The sequence below is a fragment of the Triticum aestivum genome, chromosome 1D, assembly GCF_018294505.1.
Source record: "Triticum aestivum cultivar Chinese Spring chromosome 1D, IWGSC CS RefSeq v2.1, whole genome shotgun sequence".
Classification (NCBI taxonomy): Eukaryota; Viridiplantae; Streptophyta; class Magnoliopsida; order Poales; family Poaceae; genus Triticum; species Triticum aestivum.
The window spans coordinates 464,841,842-464,860,953 of NC_057796.1; the positions used below are offsets into that span (position 1 = coordinate 464,841,842).

General features: G+C 43.7%; 1 protein-coding gene across 1 annotated transcript; it reads left to right on the plus strand.

The window, feature by feature from the left end:
- Positions 1 to 2,420: 2,420 nt before the first annotated feature.
- On the plus strand, positions 2,421 to 3,853 carry LOC123175923 (uncharacterized). The gene has a single exon (XM_044590382.1). It carries the CDS (start codon positions 2,430 to 2,432, stop codon positions 3,849 to 3,851), a length of 1,422 nt encoding a protein of 473 aa, XP_044446317.1. The 5' UTR covers positions 2,421 to 2,429; the 3' UTR covers positions 3,852 to 3,853.
- Positions 3,854 to 19,112: the final 15,259 nt, after the last annotated feature.

Sequence of the window (19,112 nt, forward strand, 5' to 3'; positions counted from 1 at the left end):
AGTTTGTTTGCTAGCTCGGCATGTTAACTACGAACATGTTTTGTCGTAAGAGTTGTAGTTCCCTTGAGCTAGCTAGCTAGCGCACGTCAAGGTAGAGTTGGCTTACATTGGATATACTACCTCCGTTCCCAAATATAAGTCTTTGTAGATATTCTATTATGAACTAGATACAAAGCAAAATGAGTGAATCTACACTTTAAAATGCATCTATATACATCCATATATTATCCTAATACGTCCGGATGTCCTCTTATACGCCCCAAATCTGGGCCGGATATAGGAAGCGCCGGTCAGTTCGACCGTTTTGGCCGGCTGCCCGGTTGGGTGGTCAAGAAAGTCCAAGCATTGACCAGGCAGTCTGTCCATGCATCTGTTTTTAAATATAAGTCTTTTTTAGAGATTTCGATATGGACTACATACAGAGGACAATGAAAGTACAAAGAGTACCTTTAACATGCTCCCTCTTACCATTTCTTTTCACATGAAAGATAAGAAGGTAAGAGTTAATCTGACCACTACTTAATCAAATCAATGGCTCAAATCTATTATGAACTCTTACGTACCTCTCATGTGAAAAGGAAGGTAAGAGAGATCATGCTAAAATTTGCCAAGTAAGTACAAAAGGGGATATATATATAGACAAGTTGAGGCAAACCAACACCTATTGCACCGGCTCTATTTTTTTGGGATGAAGTTCATATGGCATGTTTTATCCCATCCATAGTGTGTAAGAAATTTAGGTTTTTGGCCTACCCTCTATTCACCTATGGTTGATGGGTGTGCTTGCTATACTACTACCCCCGTCCTGGTTTATTGGTCCCCTTAGTATTTTGTGTCAAACTTTGACCATATATTTAACTAAGAAAATAATAATGCATATCATCGAAAAATATATCATTGGATTCGTATTTAAACATAGTTTCTAGTGATATTATTTTTTGTTACATGCATTAAAATTTTGATAGTTAAATATAAAGTCAAAATTTAGCACAAAATGCGAAAGGGACCGATAAACCAGGACGGAGGTAGTAGAGCAAGTACAATAGTGGGCTTAGACTAGCCACAATGGGTAGTAACATAGTGTAGTAACATGCCCATGTTACTACTCTATGTTACTACCTCTATAGTGGGGAATAACATATGTATGGTAACATACAACACTTAATTTATTAGGCTATAGACTCATCTTGTCTTGATATGTGTGATGTTACTCACATTAGTAGTAACTAGCTATGTTACCACATGCCTCTCTTTCTTCATTTATTGCTTGCCACATCATCTATATTATCTAGATATGTGTGATGTTACTACCTATGTTACTCCCATTGTGGGTAGTCTTATAGCATACTTACATGGCATTTTTGCCTATGTGGAGGAGAGAGATGTAAAAAAGTAAGGGAGTGAGCTCTCATGCAAGAGCCTAGCTATATACGCATTCCTAAGTAAATGCAATAAATGTGAAGAAAGAGAGAGAAGATGGAAAAAGGTACTAATGTAATAGCCAACCTTATAGCCCACATTATTATATGAGTGCATATAGACGATGGCTATAGATGGCATGGCAGTTCCTTAGAGCATGGTTAATAGTATAGCCAGTTGCTGGCTATATGGTCTTGTCACATCATCTATAGCCAACCTTATAGCCGGCAAGTACAATAGTTGCATATAAATATGTACTATTTTTTGATACATAGCCCACCTCCCTCTCTCACAACATGCCTAGGAGCACGTGCTGCAGCCGGCTGTTAATCAGTAGCCCGCTTCCCTTCTCTCCTCTCTCTTCTCCAACTCATCCAAAATATAATATTTAAATCTTACAGCCTGACTACATCATCCTATTGTACTTGCTTATAGCCATCAGTATCCACATGTGGCAGGTGGAAATGTATGTGGCAGGTATAATCATGCTCGTATCCACATGTGGCAGGTGGAAATGTATGTCTGCCTACAATTAATGCACCTTGATTGTATAAAAATCCGAGTTGGTCGTGACTGGCTGATCAAGACTTGATCTACAAAAGGAGGGACAAGGTTGTGTTTCTTCTCGATCGCCGAGCACGCGAGGTGACAGTCTTCCTCTTTCTTCTCTTGTACCGTCGCCTCTCTGGCTCCTGCTAGGTAGGTAGGCCATCAAATTTCCTTTCTCCCATTCCCATGCATGATATTAGTGCTGAACTAGTGATTGATGCCAGCTAAAAGTTTCGCTATGATCTCTTCCTAGCTAGATCTTATTCTCAGTTTTCGTTTCCAGTTTGATAAAGTTATTCACTTACAAATGCTCTGTGGTGGACCTTCATTTCATGGCCGATTTGACAGGGAGGAGCATGGAACCTGCTGTATGGCCACCCTGCGACTTTCATCTGGCCGATTGGTCCATGGAACCCGCGGGAGCTGCGTGGGTTGCTGACGAGTTTGTTTGGTCCACTGAAATGCTGGGCACCTGCTTCCAGACGTATGTTCCTAGCAGCCCTAGCGGAGGGCAGCTGCAGCAGGTTCAGTATGCGGCAGCCACACAGAAGTCACCTTGTGAGGAAGAAGCACATCCACAAAACAAGATGGAGATGGAGATCCGCGACCCGATGCAAGTGTTCGAGAAAACAGCACACGAGTTCGAGGTCGACATCGACATGTTCGACAGGAAGATGCATAGGTACCCCGGGCTCATTCGACGTCTCAGCGACGGCAACAAAAACTACACCACTCCGGTGACGGTGGCCATCGGACCCTACTACCACGGCAAAGACCACCTCAAGCCGGCGGAGAAGGTGAAGTATGTGGCTGCCTACCACTGCATCATGGAGTCGGGCCACTCTGTCCAGGAGATGTACGACGCAGTCGTCTCAGTCGCAGGCGAGGCCCGGGGGCTCTATGACAAGGACGTGATGGCAGGTATCAGCGACAACGACTTCGAGCCTATGATGTTCTATGATGCCTGCTTCTTGGTGCAGTTCATGCTTAAACTTACAGGCTCCAACTTGAATTCGTATTTATCCCGCTATTTCAAGGGCAATATGAACGACATCTTCCGTGACATCCTCCTGCTTGAGAACCAGCTCCCCTGGCGGGTGGTCGAGACCGTCATGTGGTTCAGGCAGGTGTCGTTGCCGAAGCTCGTTAATTCGTTGAAAAACGGCCTGCAAGACCGCAAGGTCCGCGGGAGGAAGCCTTTGGACTGGGAAGAGAAGTACAAACCGCCACATCTCCTCGGTCTTGTCCGGTTCTACATTGTGGGAAGGAGCAAACCCAAACCGAACCGGCAGCCGCTACCCCGCCTCGAGTCGGTTTCGATTTCTGTAGGTGCCATGGAGCTTGCAGAAAGCGGCATCATGCTGACGGCCAACAAGACAAGTGACCTCGTAGACATGGGCATCGACACGAAAGGGCCCTTCTGCGCGGAGCTCTCTCTGGCGCCACTGTCCCTGAACGATTTACGCTCAGTCTGGCTAGTCAACATGGCAGCCTTCGAGCTGTCCACGACCCTAGAATTTCAAGGGCGTGATGCTGAAGATGAAGCCTCCGCTGTCTGCTCCTACCTCCTCCTCCTAGCCATGTTCGTGGACAAGGAGGAGGACGTGCACCAGCTGCGAACACAGAGTGTTCTGCAAGGAGGAGGAGGGCTTACCAACAAGGAGGCGCTCTCCTTCTTCACCAGCCTTCAGGACCTGCCTCTCGGGAGCCGCTATGTCCGCACCATGAGAGAGATTGAGAATTACAGGAACAAGCAGAGGCGGAAGCGGACACGGTGCCACGCCTTTTTTCACAAGAACTGGAGAATCATGGCCACGGTCTTCTCCGCCGTTGCTGCACTCATCACTATCTTGAGCACGCTTGCGTCTCTCAAGAAACAATAGCTCCTCTCCCTTTGTCTATGATCGATGTTGTGATTTTGCAACCTTTAATTATTATTTTTCTTTTTGAATCAGAATTAATGACATTTGCAAGTAAATGCTCCATCTTAATCTTCTGATTCTCCTGGGTGTTGTCTGGTTTCATCCAAAGATTAATCACACATCCGAAACAGAGAAAACTCGCCCACGGAAGGCTATCTAGGCCAACGCTTAGGTTATCTGCAGCTTCGCTGCCGCTGGCAGCTGGAACCGTACGTGCTGTCGTGCGGGCCTGCAACATTGTTACCATGTTGTGAGTTATTTATCCAAAACCCTCACACTTGGGGTTAGGGTAACAACTTGATAGTACATTGAATGCAGGGCACGAAAAACTACCGGAAATGTGCCTAATGCGTAACACGGATCACTGATAGTCCGATAACTTAGCGAAAACAGTCAAATTGACCGGTTAGGCCCACCTGTAAGGCTGACGTGGCATGCCTATATGAAAATTTTGCTGAGATGGACCTAGGTCCCACCTGTCGTCCATCCGTTGTCTTCTTCCTTCCCATCTCTTCAATCGGCCGCGTAGAGGACAGGAGCTCCGGTGGAGAGGTGCTCGCCGGCGGAAGCTAGGAGCGGTGCAGGCCACCACGCTCCCATAACAGAAAAAGGAGGCCACCACGCTCCAGTGGTGCAGAGGTGCTCGTCCGCGTCACGCCCCCTACTTGGCCGGAAGAGGAAAAGGAGGGCAGGCGCGCGGCGGCGGTGCTCTGGTCGCTGAACGGCGACGGCGGTCGGTGTTGGCGGCGTGGAGCTCCACGGTGGCGGTGGCGTTTGGGAGTGGGAGCAGAAGGCGGGGTCGCACAGCAGGGAGCGCGCGATGCGGGCGCGGAGCAAGCTAGCACGACCTGTTGCCGACGCTGCTCCCGCTCGCTGCGTCCCTGCCTCATCCCTTTGTTCCCTGCCGGCGGCGTGGAGCTCCGCGGCGGTGGCGGCGCTCGAGACTGGAAGCGAGGATGCGAGGCCGCACACTGAGCTCCGGCGAGATCCTACGCCGGCCAGGTCCGCGTCCACCTCTAACGAGCGGCCACTTCCATGACGCCACCCACAGACGCGAACTGGTCTCCCGGAGGTGCTCGCCGGTGGCAGGCAGGAGAGGTGCTGGCCAGGCGTTACCGCTGCACATGTCCTCTATGGTGGCGGCGCCGGTGATGTCCGTGTCCAGTGCTCGCTCATGAAGTGTTCGGTTAAATGCCCATAATGAAGAGAAAGAAATAAAAAAAAGGTGAAAAAAATAAACACTTTTGTCATTGACAGGTGGGACCCCAGTCCAAGTCAGCATCTTGTCCACACAACAACACCACATCATCCCGACGGCGGGCCTCACCTGTCGGTTTCGCTGTTTTCGCGGCCAAATTCGATCATCAGTGCTTCGCGTTACGCATTAGGAATATTTTCGGTGGTTTTTTTTGCCCTGCCTTTAATGTGGTACCAAGTTGTTATCCTATTATCAATAGTTTTGAGTAAATAACTCCCATGTTGTTAAGCGACTAGGTTCGCCTTTTTTTAGAAACACGACTTTTTTTTGGTTCTCCTATTCTCCGACCCGCGCGAGGGGAAACGAGCAAACCCAGAGAACAATTAGTTGACGAGCGCTCCTTCGGGAGCCTCACAACGATCAAGGCCACTTGGCGCGCTCTCGGTGCTCCCTTCGGATTTTTTTTATTTTTCCGCACGCGTTTTCTGCTTTTTAAACGGTTTTTCCCTGTTTTTTTTTTGACTTTTTGGTTTTCCACCGGTCTTCCTTAGATTTTAGAATAAAAAAAGTTTGCACGAAAAAGCGTGTTTTTTTTTTTTTTTTTTGCTTTCGTGAGAGGCACGGTTTTGCTTTTGCGAGAGGCACAATCGCGCCTCTCAGAAACGAAAAAAATACGTGTTTTCTTTTTCTTTGCCTATGCGACAGGCACAATTTTGCTTCTGCGAGAGGCACGGTTTTGCTTTGGCGAGAGGCACGACCGTGCCTCTCAAAAACAAAAAAAAAATATGTGTTTTTATATTTTTTTCCTTCCGCGAGAGGCACGGTCGTGCCTCTCGAAAATGAAAAACGCGTTTTCTGTTTTTTCTTTCCGCGAGAGGCGCGGTTTTGCTTCTGCGAGATGTACGTTGTGCTTTCGCGAGAGGTACGGCCGTGCCTCTCGAAACGGAAAGGAAAACAGATTTTCTGTTTTTTTTCTTCCGCGAGTATCATGATTTTGCTTCCGCGAAACGCACGGTTGTGATTTCGCGAGAAGCACGGCCGTGCCTCTTTCGGAAAGGAAAAAAATGGTGCTCCGGGTTTGGTTTTTTCGTCTGGTCTTTTTTCTGAAAAAAATTCATCAAAACCTATCAACATGGGATCTAGTTTTGAAGATCTCACGCGACGAAACCAACGGTGAAAATAGTTCGAGATTCGGACGCATGGGTTGAGAGATAAAACGTTTTGAATAAGGATGTATGAAAAAAAGAAAACTCCCAGGTTGTGACTAGTGGCGCACATGCAGCACGCCAGTGTCACAACCTGCGGAGGTGGGAGTGATCTTTGCAACGAGTACTCCTAATTAGTGATTTCGGCAAACCCACACCTACCCACACACTTTGGATCAGCCCACGTGCGCCCTTGTTGTTTCATAATATTTTCTTTGTTTTTATTTGCTATTTAAAAAATAATCCGGCTTTCAAAAAGTACTGATTTTTTTTGAAAAAATTGCGAATTCGAATGTTCACAAATTTAGGGTTTTTGTTTTGTTTGTTTTAGAAAACCAACATGTATGTAAATTAAAAAAAGGTCACACATTTGAACAAAAAATTCATTGACATAAAAAACGTTCATCGATTCAAAAATATGTATATGAATTTTAAAATATTCACAAATTGCAAATATTCATGATTTCAAAAAAATCACGAATTAAAAAATGTATGCGAGTTTGAAAAAATGTCCATTTTAGAAAAAGTTCACAAATTTTGAAATGTACTTGAAGTTTAAAAAATGCTAATGAATTTCAAAAACTGTTCGCAAGTTTAAAACAATATTACCTAATTCCAAAATATCATGAATTTGAAAACAAATTTTCAGTTTGAAATAATGTTCGTAACTTTTATAAAAATGTTCATGAGTTTGAAAAGATTCTCAGGAATTTCAAAAATTGTTTACAGCTCTAAAAATGTCATGAATTTAAAATTTGATCATGATTTTCGAAATATTCATGAATTGAAGAAACAGTTGTGATTTATAAAAGTTCGCGAATTTGAAAAAAAATAACAGGAAAAAAGAAAAAGGAAAAAAATTGGTTGAGGAACTGGTGGGGAGAATGCCCAAAATGGGCCGGCCCATATAGAGGCCTATTGCTAGCTGGTGGGGTACAACAGATTTTTTGTGCCCAGTTTGTGTAGAGAAGCCCTTTGTTCAGTGCATTCGCTGGCTTGTGGGCCCTGTAGTGTGGGTTGTCTTTGCATTCGTGTTTTAAATGCAGCCTGAGTTTGAAACAAAATCAACCTTTTAAGTTCTAAAAAATTCGGAAAAAATTACAAATCTATATAGAAATGTAAACTACATGTTTGTAAAGTTCCCTTATGGATTATTTTGATGTGATATACACAACAAACAATTCTATCATGGGTACTATTCACTATTAAAAAAATCCATGAATTTATCTTTCTATAGAGCACACTAAAACGTATGTTATCATGAAAATTTACGGACATGAAGTATACAGCTCTATTTATATATGTACTCGTCTTCCGAAAAATGAAATATAAAAGTAGATTTTCGATTTTATATGAAGTGCTAGAAAATATATCAGAAATCGTATAGTCTCTCAAGCTTTTGGCACATCCGGTAATTGAATGTCATCGAGCACCAAAATAACCACATTATAATTAAGACGTGGCGTCGAGCTTCAGCTACGACTATGCTTTTCTGCCTCCCCATCCTTGTCGTCCTCTGTCACCTCACCGTTTGTGATTAGCGGCCCCCACCTTAACATAAATGAGTTTCATTTTAAATTTCAAACATGAAATTGAGTAATGTAATACAATTTCAACATCAAAACTCCCCCGCACACAGAAATATTGGAGAAAGTCCGACTAAAAAAAACAGGTAACCATGAATGAACAAAGACATGTATTAAAATAAAACATAAACTCTGACTTTTTGCAACCACAAAATAGGCTAACCAGATATTTGGGTCGGTCTGAAACATAACAGAAACTAACTCGATACCTAGTAAGACAAAAGACAAAAAAACATAGAACAAAGTTTTCCTTAATGAATTAGTGGCATTGATATTACCCTTTAAGAAGATAGAAAATGAAAATGAATAAAACAAATAATGACAGCATTTGCACATAATTTGCGCTCTTTAATAATTAGAAGATAAACATATAATAGTGATGTTTTCATATAATTTTTTTCTAAGAAGAAATGAATTAATGTCATTGGTATTATCCTTAAAAAAGAAAGAAGAAGAAATAAAACTAATACTAAATCCCTTTTTTTTCCGGGTGAAACAAGATTATATTAATTAAGAAAAGGTGACAATTTTATTACCCTTCAAGAAGAAAGAAAATGAAAATAAAACATAAGATAAGTACACACAACTCCACACCGAAATTACTTTTTCAAATATGAAGAATAAGCATGTAATAGTCCATTTTCTACACTTAGGTATAATTTACACACGTATTATAGAGTACTTGTGTGTATACATTTACACTCACCCAATATCCTAAAAAATACACATATATAGAAAAAAGAAAAATCAGCTAAAAATAAAAATAAAAGCAAAAGTGCACAAAAAAAATATAGACAATGGGTAATGAGTTTCAAGCCCAACTGAAAAATGAACTATCTACAAATAGAGGCAAGTTAAAAAAATATAGCAAAAAAAGCCATAAAACACCACCAAAAAGAACAACACGAATCTCGATAAAAGAGTCAACGTTCAGAGAATTGACTTATCCAAATATAAAAATCAGACAGCTTACATATAGCTGAGGTGAAAAACTTATCATTAGCGACAATAGCTTCCTACCAAGAAGTTCGGTACCTATAGATATATTAATTGTGAGCAAGTTAGTACACACTCGGTTGAGTAAATTGTCAAAAATCACCACAATTGCGTCTGCTAATGCAAAAAACAATTATTTTTGTATAAGTTTATTGAAAACACCTATTTTGAGTAATTGTTTACTAAAAGCACTAAAACCTCAATTGACTGCATTTTGACAGAAAATATGACAGTGGGGCCCTAAATTTTCACTTCGTTTGGCAACAACGTTAGAGCATCTCCAACAGCCGCGCTATATAAGCGCCGCGCTGGAAATTTTTGGTTTTTAGCGCGCGCGCAACCGCTCAGCGAGCTCCAGCGGAGGCGCAATAACCGCACGCGCGGCATAAAGAATTCAGTGTGCGGTTCAAAACGCCATCGCGCGCCGTTTATTTATTGCGCCTGCTTCCGCGCGCCACACACTCGAGCGCTCGCGCCGCACTCCCTCCGCCGCGCTACTTTCGCCCCGCCCGCGCCGCCGCCGGCGAATTGGCCCGATGGACGGACGCGCCAGCACCCCCCTCACCCCTTCCTACACCCGCAACCCCTCCATCATCGCAGGCGCCGCAAACCCTAGCGCGGGGAGTTTTGGCTTCGCCACCGTCGGTGCTCCTCCAAGCACCGGCATCGTGCGCGGCCTTTTCATGCCACAACGGACGACCTCGACGGCGGGTGGCGTCGCGCCGGCGCCCGCCATGAAGCCACGCGCCCCCCTCCCCCCTCTCGAAGCTCCCAAATGCGGCGCGGGCGAAGAAGGGCAAGGTATCCGCGAAGAAGAATCAGGCGGCGGACGACTCCTCTAGGCCGTCGAGGAAGAAGCTTGCAGGGCGTGCGACGAACGCGGCGACGAGCTCACTTGTTCAGCCGACGGCCGACGCGCACAAGGTGGTCGATGAAATGCCCAAAGGTAAACTTTCGCCAACTTTTTGTTGTTGTTGTTTTTTGGCATACATATGGATAGCTTATTTGCTTCGTTGTATATAATTTGTAGTTTCAATGACGAGGCATATATGTCAACTATGGGTGTTGGCTCCAACATTTCTCATTGGTCTCAAACCAATGAGATGCATTTCGATGATCGTGAGTTTGAGCTGGACGAGGATGGTGAGGGCATCGTCGATGCACCGAAAGGAAGAGGGGGCAACTACACCATGGATGAAGACATCTTGCTATGCAATACTTTGTTGCAAGTGTCGAGGAATCCCTCCGTTGCAACTATGCTATGTCTTTGTTTTGATGTTTGAAGTATCATCATCGTCTCCAAAATGCAACGTATGGCAAGTGTCGGCTGCTCGCGCGCGCTGCAGTTTAGCGCGTCTGTTGGAGCGGCTCGGGCGCACTATAATTTGTAGCGGCCGCTGGAGCAAGCGCTCCTCGCCGTGTAAAAACTCGCGATCAGTACGCTGCAAACGCTTTTTTAGTGCGTCGCGCGTTGCGTGTCTACCTAATGAAACACAAGTCTGAAACCTTTGAAATGTTCAAGGAATTACAGAGTGAGGTTGCGAATCAACGTGACAGGAAAATAAAGTTCCTACGATCAGATCGTGGAGGGGAATATTTAAGTCACGAATTTGGCACACACTTAAGGAAATGTGGAATAGTTTCACAACTCACGCCGCCTGGAACACCTCAGCGAAATGGTGTGTCCGAACGTCGTAATCGCACTCTATTGGATATGGTGCGATCTATGATGTCTCTTACCGATCTACCGCTCTCATTTTGGGGCTATGCTTTAGAGACTGCCGCATTCACTTTAAATAGGGCTCTGTCGAAATCCGTTGAGACGACACCGTATGAATTATGGTTTGGGAAGAAACCTAAGCTATCGTTTCTAAAAGTTTGGGGATGCGATGCTTATGTCAAGAAACTTCAATCTGAAAAGCTCGAACCCAAGTCAGAGAAATGCGTCTTCATAGGATACCCTAAGGAAACCATTGGGTATACCTTCTACCTCAGATCCAAAGGCAAGATCTTTGTTGCCAAGAACGGGTCCTTTCTGGAGAAAGAGTTTCTCTCGAAAGAAGTGAGTGGGAGGAAAGTGGAACTTGATGAGGTGATAGTCACCCCTTCCGAACCGGAAAGTAGCGCAGCGCGGGAAGATGTTCCTGTGGTACCTACACCGAATGGGGAGGAAGTTAATGATGATGATCATGAAGCTTCGGATCAAGTTGCTGCTGAACTTCGTAGGTCAACAAGGACACGTTCCGCACCAGAGTGGTACGGCAACCCTGTCCTGGAAATCATGTTGTTAGACAATGGTGAACCTTCGAACTATGAAGAAGCGATGGCGGGCCCGGATTCCGACAAATGGCTAGAAGCCATGAAATCCGACATAGGATCCATGTATGAAAACGAAGTATGGACTTTGACTGACTTGCCCGATGATCGGCGAGCCATAGAAAATAAATGGATCTTTAAGAAGAAGACATACGCGGATGGTAATGTGACCATCTATCAGGCTCGACTTGTCGCTAAGGGTTATCGACAAGTTCAAGGGGTTGACTACGATGAGACTTTCTCACCCGTAGCGAAGCAGAAGTCCGTCCGTATCATGTTAGCAATTGCCGCATTCTATGATTATGAGATATGGCAAATGGACGTCAAAACGGCATTCCTTAACTTCTTTCTTAAGGAAGAATTGTATGTGATGCAGCCGGAAGGTTTTGTCGATCCTAAGAATGCTAACAAGGTATGCAAGCTCCAGCGCTCCATCTATGGGCTGGTGCAAGCATCTCGGAGTTGGAACATTCGTTTTGATGAGATGATCAAAGTGTTTGGGTTTACATAGACTTATGGAGAAGCCTGTGTTTACAAGAAAGTGAGTGGGAGCTCTGTAGCGTTTCTCTTATTATATGTGGATGACATACTATTGATGGGAAATGATATAGAATTTTTGGAAAGTATAAAGGCCTATTTGAATAAGTGTTTTTCAATGAAGGACCTTGGAGAAGCTGCTTATATATTAGGCATCAAGATCTATAGAGATAGATCAAGACGCCTCGTTGGTCTTTCACAGAGTACGTACCTTGACAAGATATTGAAGAAGTTCAATATGGATCAGTCCAAGAAGGGGTTCTTGCCTGTATTGCAAGGTGTGCAATTGAGCACGACTCAATGCCCGACCACGGCAGAAGATAGAGAAAAGATGAGTGTCATCCCCTATGCCTCGGCCATAGGGTCTATTATGTATGCCATGCTGTGCACCAGACCTGATGTAAACCTTGCCGTAAGTTTGGTAGGTAGGTACCAAAGTAATCCCGGCATGGAACACTGGACAGCGGTCAAGAATATCCTGAAGTACCTGAAAAGGACTAAGGATATGTTTCTCGTTTATGGAGGTGACGAAGAGCTTGTCGTAAAGGGTTACGTCGACGCTAGCTTCGACACGGATCTGGATGACTCGAAGTCACAAACCGGATACGTGTATATTTTGAATGGAGGGGCAGTAAGCTGGTGCAGTTGCAAGCAAAGCGTCGTGGCGGGATCTACATGTGAAGCGGAGTACATGGCGGCCTCAGAGGCAGCGCAAGAAGCAATCTGGATGAAGGAGTTCATTACTGACCTAGGGGTGATTCCCAATGCGTCGGGCCCGATAACTCTCTTCTGTGACAACACTGGAGCTATTGCCCTTGCCAAGGAGCCCAGGTTTCACAGGAAGACCAGGCATATCAAGCGTCGCTTCAACTCCATTCATGAAAGTGTTCAAAATGGAGACATAGATATTTGTAAAGTACATACGGACCTGAATGTAGCAGATCCGTTGACTAAACCTCTCCCTAGAGCAAAACATGATCAACACCAGAACTCTATGGGTGTTCGATTCATCACAATGTTGAAGGAAATATGCCCTAGAGGCAATAATAAAGTTATTATTTATTTCCTTATATCATGATAAATGTTTATTATTCATGCTAGAATTGTATTAACCGGAAACATAATACATGTGTGAATACATAGACAAACAGAGTGTCACTAGTATGCCTCTACTTGACTAGCTCGTTAATCAAAGATGGTTATGTTTCCTAGCCACAGACATAAGTTGTCATTTGATTAACAATATCACCTCATTAGGAGAATGACGTGATTGACTTGACCCATTCCGTTAGCTTAGCACCCGATCGTTTAGTATGTTGCTATTGCTTTCTTCATGACTTATACATGTTCCTCTGACTATGAGATTATGCAACTCCCGTTTACCGGAGGAACACTTTGTGTGCTACCAAACGTCACAACGTAAATGGGTGATTATAAAGGTGCTCTACAGGTGTCTCCAAAGGTACTTGTTGGGTTGGCGTATTTCGAGATTAGGATTTGTCACTCCGATTGTCGGAGAGGTATCTCTGGGCCCACTCGGTAATGCACATCACTATAAGCCTTGCAAGCATTGTGACTAATAAGTTAGTTGCGGGATGATGTGTTACGGAACGAGTAAAGAGACTTGCCGGTAACGAGATTGAACTAGGTATCGAGATACCGACGATCGAATCTCGGGCAAGTAACATACTGATGACAAAGGGAACAACGTATGTTGTTATGCGGTCTGACCGATAAAGATCTTCGTAGAATATGTGGGAGCCAATATGGGCATCCAGGTCCCGCTATTGGTTATTGACCGGAGACGTGTCTCGGTCATGTCTACATAGTTCTCGAACCCGTAGGGTCCGCACGCTTAAAGTTACGATGACAGTTTTATTATGAGTTTATGTATGTTGATGTACCGAAGGAGTTCGGAGTCCCGGATGAGATCGGAGACATGACGAGGAGTCTCGAAATGGTCGAGACGTAAAGATCGATATATTGGACGACTATATTCGGACTTCGGAAAGGTTCCGAGTGATTCGGGTATTTTTCGGAGTACCGGAGAGTTACGGGAATACGTATTGGGCCTTATTGGGCCATACGGGAAAGAAGAAAAAGGGCCTCAAGGGTGGCCGCACCCCTCCCCTTGGTCTGGTCCGAATTGGACGAAGGAAGGGGGGCGCCCCCTTCCTTCCTTCTCTTTTTCCCTTCCTCTTTCCTATTCCATACGGGAGGTGGAATCCTACTAGGACTAGGGAGTCCTAGTAGGACTCCACACTTGGTGCACCCCCTCCTAGGGCCGGCCTCCTCCTCCCTTGCTCCTTTATATACGGGGGCAGGGGGGCACCCCAGAGACACAACAATTGATCCTTGAGATCTTTTAGCCGTGTGCGGTGCCCCCCTCCACCAAATTACACCTCGATAATATCATTGCGGAGTTTAGGCGAAGCCCTGCGTCGGTAGAACATCATCATCGTCACCACGCCGTCGTGCTGACGAAACTCTCCCTCAACACTCGGCTGGATCAAAGTTCGAGGGACGTCATCGAGCTGAATGTGTGTAGAACTCGGAGGTGCCGTGCGTTCGGTACTTGATCGTTCGGATCGTGAAGACGTACGACTACATCAACCGCGTTGTGATAACGCTTCCGCTGTCGGTCTACGAGGGTACGTGGACAACACTCTCCCCTCTCGTTGCTATGCATCACCATGATCTTGCGTGTGCATAGGAAATTTTTTGAAACTACTACGTTCTCCAACAGTGGCATCCGAGCCTGGTTTTATGCGTTGATGCTATGCACGAGTAGAACACAAGTGAGTTGTGGGCGATATAAGTCATACTGCTTACCAGCATGTCATACTTTGGTTCAGCGGTATTGTGAGATGAAGCGGCCCGGACCGACATTACGCGTACGCTTACGCGAGACTGGTTTCACCGTTCGGAGCACTCGTTGCTTAAAGGTGACTGGCGGGTGTCTGTCTCTCTCACTTTAGTTGAACCGAGTGTGGCTACGCCTGGTCCTTGCGAAGGTTAAAACAGCACCAACTTGACAAACTATCGTTGTGGTTTTGATGCATAGGTAAGAACGGTTCTTGCTAAGCCCGTAGCAGCCACGTAAAACTTGCAACAACAAAGTAGAGGACGTCTAACTTGTTTTTGCAGGGCATGTTGTGATGTGATATGGTCAAGACATGATGTGATATAATGTGTTGTATGAGATGATCATGTTTTGTAACCGAGTTATCGGCAACTGGCAGGAGCCATATTGTTGTCGCTTTATTGTATGAGATGCAATCGCCATGTAATAGTTTTACTTTATCACTAAGCGGTAGCGATAGTCGTAAAAGCAATAAGTTGGCGAGACGACAACGATGCTACGATGGAGATCAAGGTGTCGCACCGGTGACGATGGTGATCATGACGGTGCTTCGGAGATGGAGATCACAAGCACGGTGCTTCGGAGATGGAGATCACAAGCACAAGATGATGATGGCCATATCATATCACTTATATTGATTGCATGTGATGTTAATCCTTTATGCATCTTATCTTGCTTTGATTGATGGTAGCATTATAAGATGATCTCTCACTAAAATTTCAAGATAAAAGTGTTCTCCCTGAGTATGCACCGTTGCAAAAGTTCTTCGTGCTGAGACACCACGTGTTAATCGGGTGTGATAGGCTCTACGTTCAAATACAACGGGTGCAAAACAGTTGCACACGCGGAATACTCAGGTTAAACTTGACGAGCCTAGCATATACAGATATGGCCTCGGAACACAGAGACCGAAAGGTCGAGCGTGAATCATATAGTAGATATGATCAACATAGTGATGTTCACCATTGAAACTACTCCATCTCACGTGTTAATCAGACGTGGTTTAGTTGCTTTGGATCACGTAATCACTTAGATGATTAGAGAGATGTCTATCTAAGTGGGAGTTCTTAAGTAATATGATTAACTGAACTTAAATTTATCATGAACTTAGTCCTGATAGTATTTTGCAAATTATGTTGTAGATCAATAGCTCGCGTTGTTGCTTCCCTGTGTTTATTTTTTGTTCCTAGAGAAAAATTATGTTGAAAGATGTTAGTAGCAAAGATGCGGATTGGATCCGTGATCTGAGGATTATCCTCATTGCTGCACAGAAAAATTATGTCCTTGATGCACCGCTAGGTGACGGACCTATTGCAGGAGCAGGTGCAGACGTTATGAACGTTTGGCTAGCTCAATATGATGACTACTTGATAGTTTAGTGCACCATGCTTAACGGCTTAGAATCGGGACTTCAAAGACGTTTTGAACGTCATGGACCATATGAGATGTTCCAGGAGTTGAAGTTAATATCTCAAGCAAATACCCGAGTTGAGAGATATGAAATCTCCAACAAGTTCTATAGCAAAAAGATGGAGGAGAATCGCTCAACTAGTGAGCATGTGCTCAGATTGTCTGGGTACTACAATCGCTTGAATCAAGTGGGAGTTTATCTTCCAGATAAAATAGTGATTGACAGAATTCTCTAGTCACCATCACCAAGTTAGTAGAACTTCGTGATGAACTATGGTATGCAAGGGATGACGAAAGTAATTCCCGAGCTCTTCGTGATGCTGAAATCGACGAAGGTAGAAATCAAGAAAAACATCAAGTGTTGATGGTTGACGAGACCACTTCAAGTGTTGATGGTTGACGAGACCGCTAGTTTCAAGAAAAGGGCAAAGGGAAAAAGGGGAACTTCAAAAAGAACGGCAAGCAAGTTGCTGCTCAAGTGAAGAAGCCTAAGTCTGGTCCTAAGCCTGAGACTAAGTGCTTCTACTGCAAAGGGACTGGTCACTGGAAGCGGAACTACCCCAACTATTTGGTGGATAAGAAGGATGGCAAAGTGAACAAAGGTATATTTGATATACAGATTATTGATGTGTACTTTACTAGTGTTTATAGCAATCCCTCGGTAATTGATACTGGTTCAGTTGCTAAGAGTAGTAACTCGAAACGGGAGTTGCAGAATAAACAGCGACTAGTAAAAGTGAACAAAGGTATATTTGATATACAGATTATTGATGTGTACTTTACTAGTGTTTATAGCAACCCCTCGGTAATTGATACTGGTTCAGTTGCTAAAGAGTAGTAACTCGAAAACGGGAGTTGCAGAATAAACAGAGACTAGTAAAAGGCGAGGTGACGATGTGTGTTGGAAGTAGTTCCAAGATTGATATGATCATCATCGCACACTCCCTGTACTTTCGGGATTAGTGTTGAAACTAAATAAGTGTTATTTGGTGTTTGCGTTGAGCATGAATATGATCTGATCATGTTTATTGCAATACGGTTATTCATTTAAGTTAGAGAACAATTGTTGTTCTGTTTACATGAATAAAACCTTTATGGTCATACACACCAACGAAAATGGTTTGTTGGATCTCGATCGTAGTGATACACATATTCATAATATTGAAGCCAAAAGATGCAAAGTTAATAATGATAGTGCAACTTATTTGTGGTACTGCCGTTTAGGTCATATTGGTGTAAAGCGCATGAAGAAACTCCATACTGATGGGATTTTGGAATCACTTGATGCTTGCGAACCGTGCCTCATGGGCAAGATGACTAAAACGCCGTTCTCCGGAACTATGGAGAGAGCAACAGATTTGTTGGAAATCATACATACAGATGTATGTGGTCCGATGAATATTGAGGCTCATAGCAGGTATCATTATTTTCTGACCTTCACAGATGATTTGAGCAGATATGGGTATATCTACTTGATGAAACACAAAGTCTGAATAATTTGAAAAGTTCAAAGAATTTCCGAGTGAAGTGGAGAATCATCGTAACAAGAAAATAAAAGTTTCTACGATATGATCGCAGAGGTAAAATATTTGAGTTACGAGTTTGGCCTTCAGTTAAAACAATGTGAAATAGTTTCACTACTCACGCCACCTGGAACACCACAGTGTAATGGTGTGTCCGAACGTCATAACCGTACTTTATTGGATATAGTGCAATCTATGATGTCTCTTACCAATTTACCACTATCGTTTTGGGTTATGCATTAGAGACAGCTACATTCACGTTAAATAGGGCACCATCAAAATCCGTTGAGACGACGCCTTATGAACTGTGGTTTGGCAAGAAACCAAAGTTGTCGTTTCTTAAAATTTTGGGGTTGCGATGCTTATGTGAAAAAATTTCATCCTGATAAGCTCAAACCCAAATCGGAGAAATGTGTCTTCATAGGATACCCAAAGGAGACAGTTGGGTACACCTTCTATCACAGATCCGAAGGCAAGATATTCGTTGCTAAGTATGGATCATTTCTAGAGAAGGAGTTTCTCTCGAAAGATGTGAGTGGGAGGAAAGTAGAACTTGATGAGGTAACTGTACCTGCTCCCTTATTGGATCACAGAAATCTGTTCCTGTGACTTCTACACCAATTAGTGAGGAAGTTAATGATGATGATCATGTAACTTCAGATCAAGTTACTACCAAACCTCGTAGGTAAACCAGAGTAAGATCCGCACCAGAGTGGTACGGTAATCCTGTTCTGGACGTTATGTTACTAGACCATGACTAACCTACGAACTATGAAGAAGCGATGGTGAGCCCAGATTCCGCAAAATGGCTTGAGGCCATAAAATCTGAGATGAGATCCATGTATGAGAACAAAGTGTGGACTTTGGTTGACTTGCCCGATGATCGGCGAGCAATTGAGAATAAATGGATTGTCAAGAGGAAGACGGACGCTGATAGTAGTATCACTATCTACAAAGCTAGAATTGTCGCAAAAAGGTTTTCGACAAGTTCAAGATGTTGACTACGATGAGAGTTTCTCACTCGTATCTATGCTTAAGTCTGTCCGAATCATGTTAGCAATTGCCGCATTTTATGAAATCTGGCAAAGGGATAAACAAAACTGCATTCCTTGATGGATTTATTAAAGAAGAGTTGTATATGATACAACCAGAAGGTTTTGTCAATCCTAAAGGTGCTAACAAAATATGCAAGCTCCAGCGATCCATCAATGGACTGGTGCAAGCATCTCGGAGTTGGAATATACGCTTTGATAAGTTGATCAAAGCATATAGTTGTATACAGACTTGCGGTGAAGCCTGTATTTACAAGAAAGTGAGTGGGAGCACTACAGCATTTCTGATAAGTATATGTGAATGACATATTGTTGATCGGAAATAATGTAGAATTATTCTGTAAAGCATAAAGGAGTGTTTGAAAGGAGTTTTTCAAAGATAGACCTCGGTGAAGCTGCTTACATATTGAGCATCAAGATCTATAGAGATAGATGAAGACGCTTGATAAGTTTTTCAATGAGTACATACCTTAACAAGATTTTGAAGTAGTTCAAAATAGAACAGTCAAAGAAAAGAGTTCTTGCCTGTGTTACAA

Coding starts and splice junctions, on each gene's coding strand:
- LOC123175923 (XM_044590382.1), top strand. CDS start 2,430: ATGCTGGGCACCTGCTTCCAGACGTATGTTCCTAGCAGCCCTAGCGGA.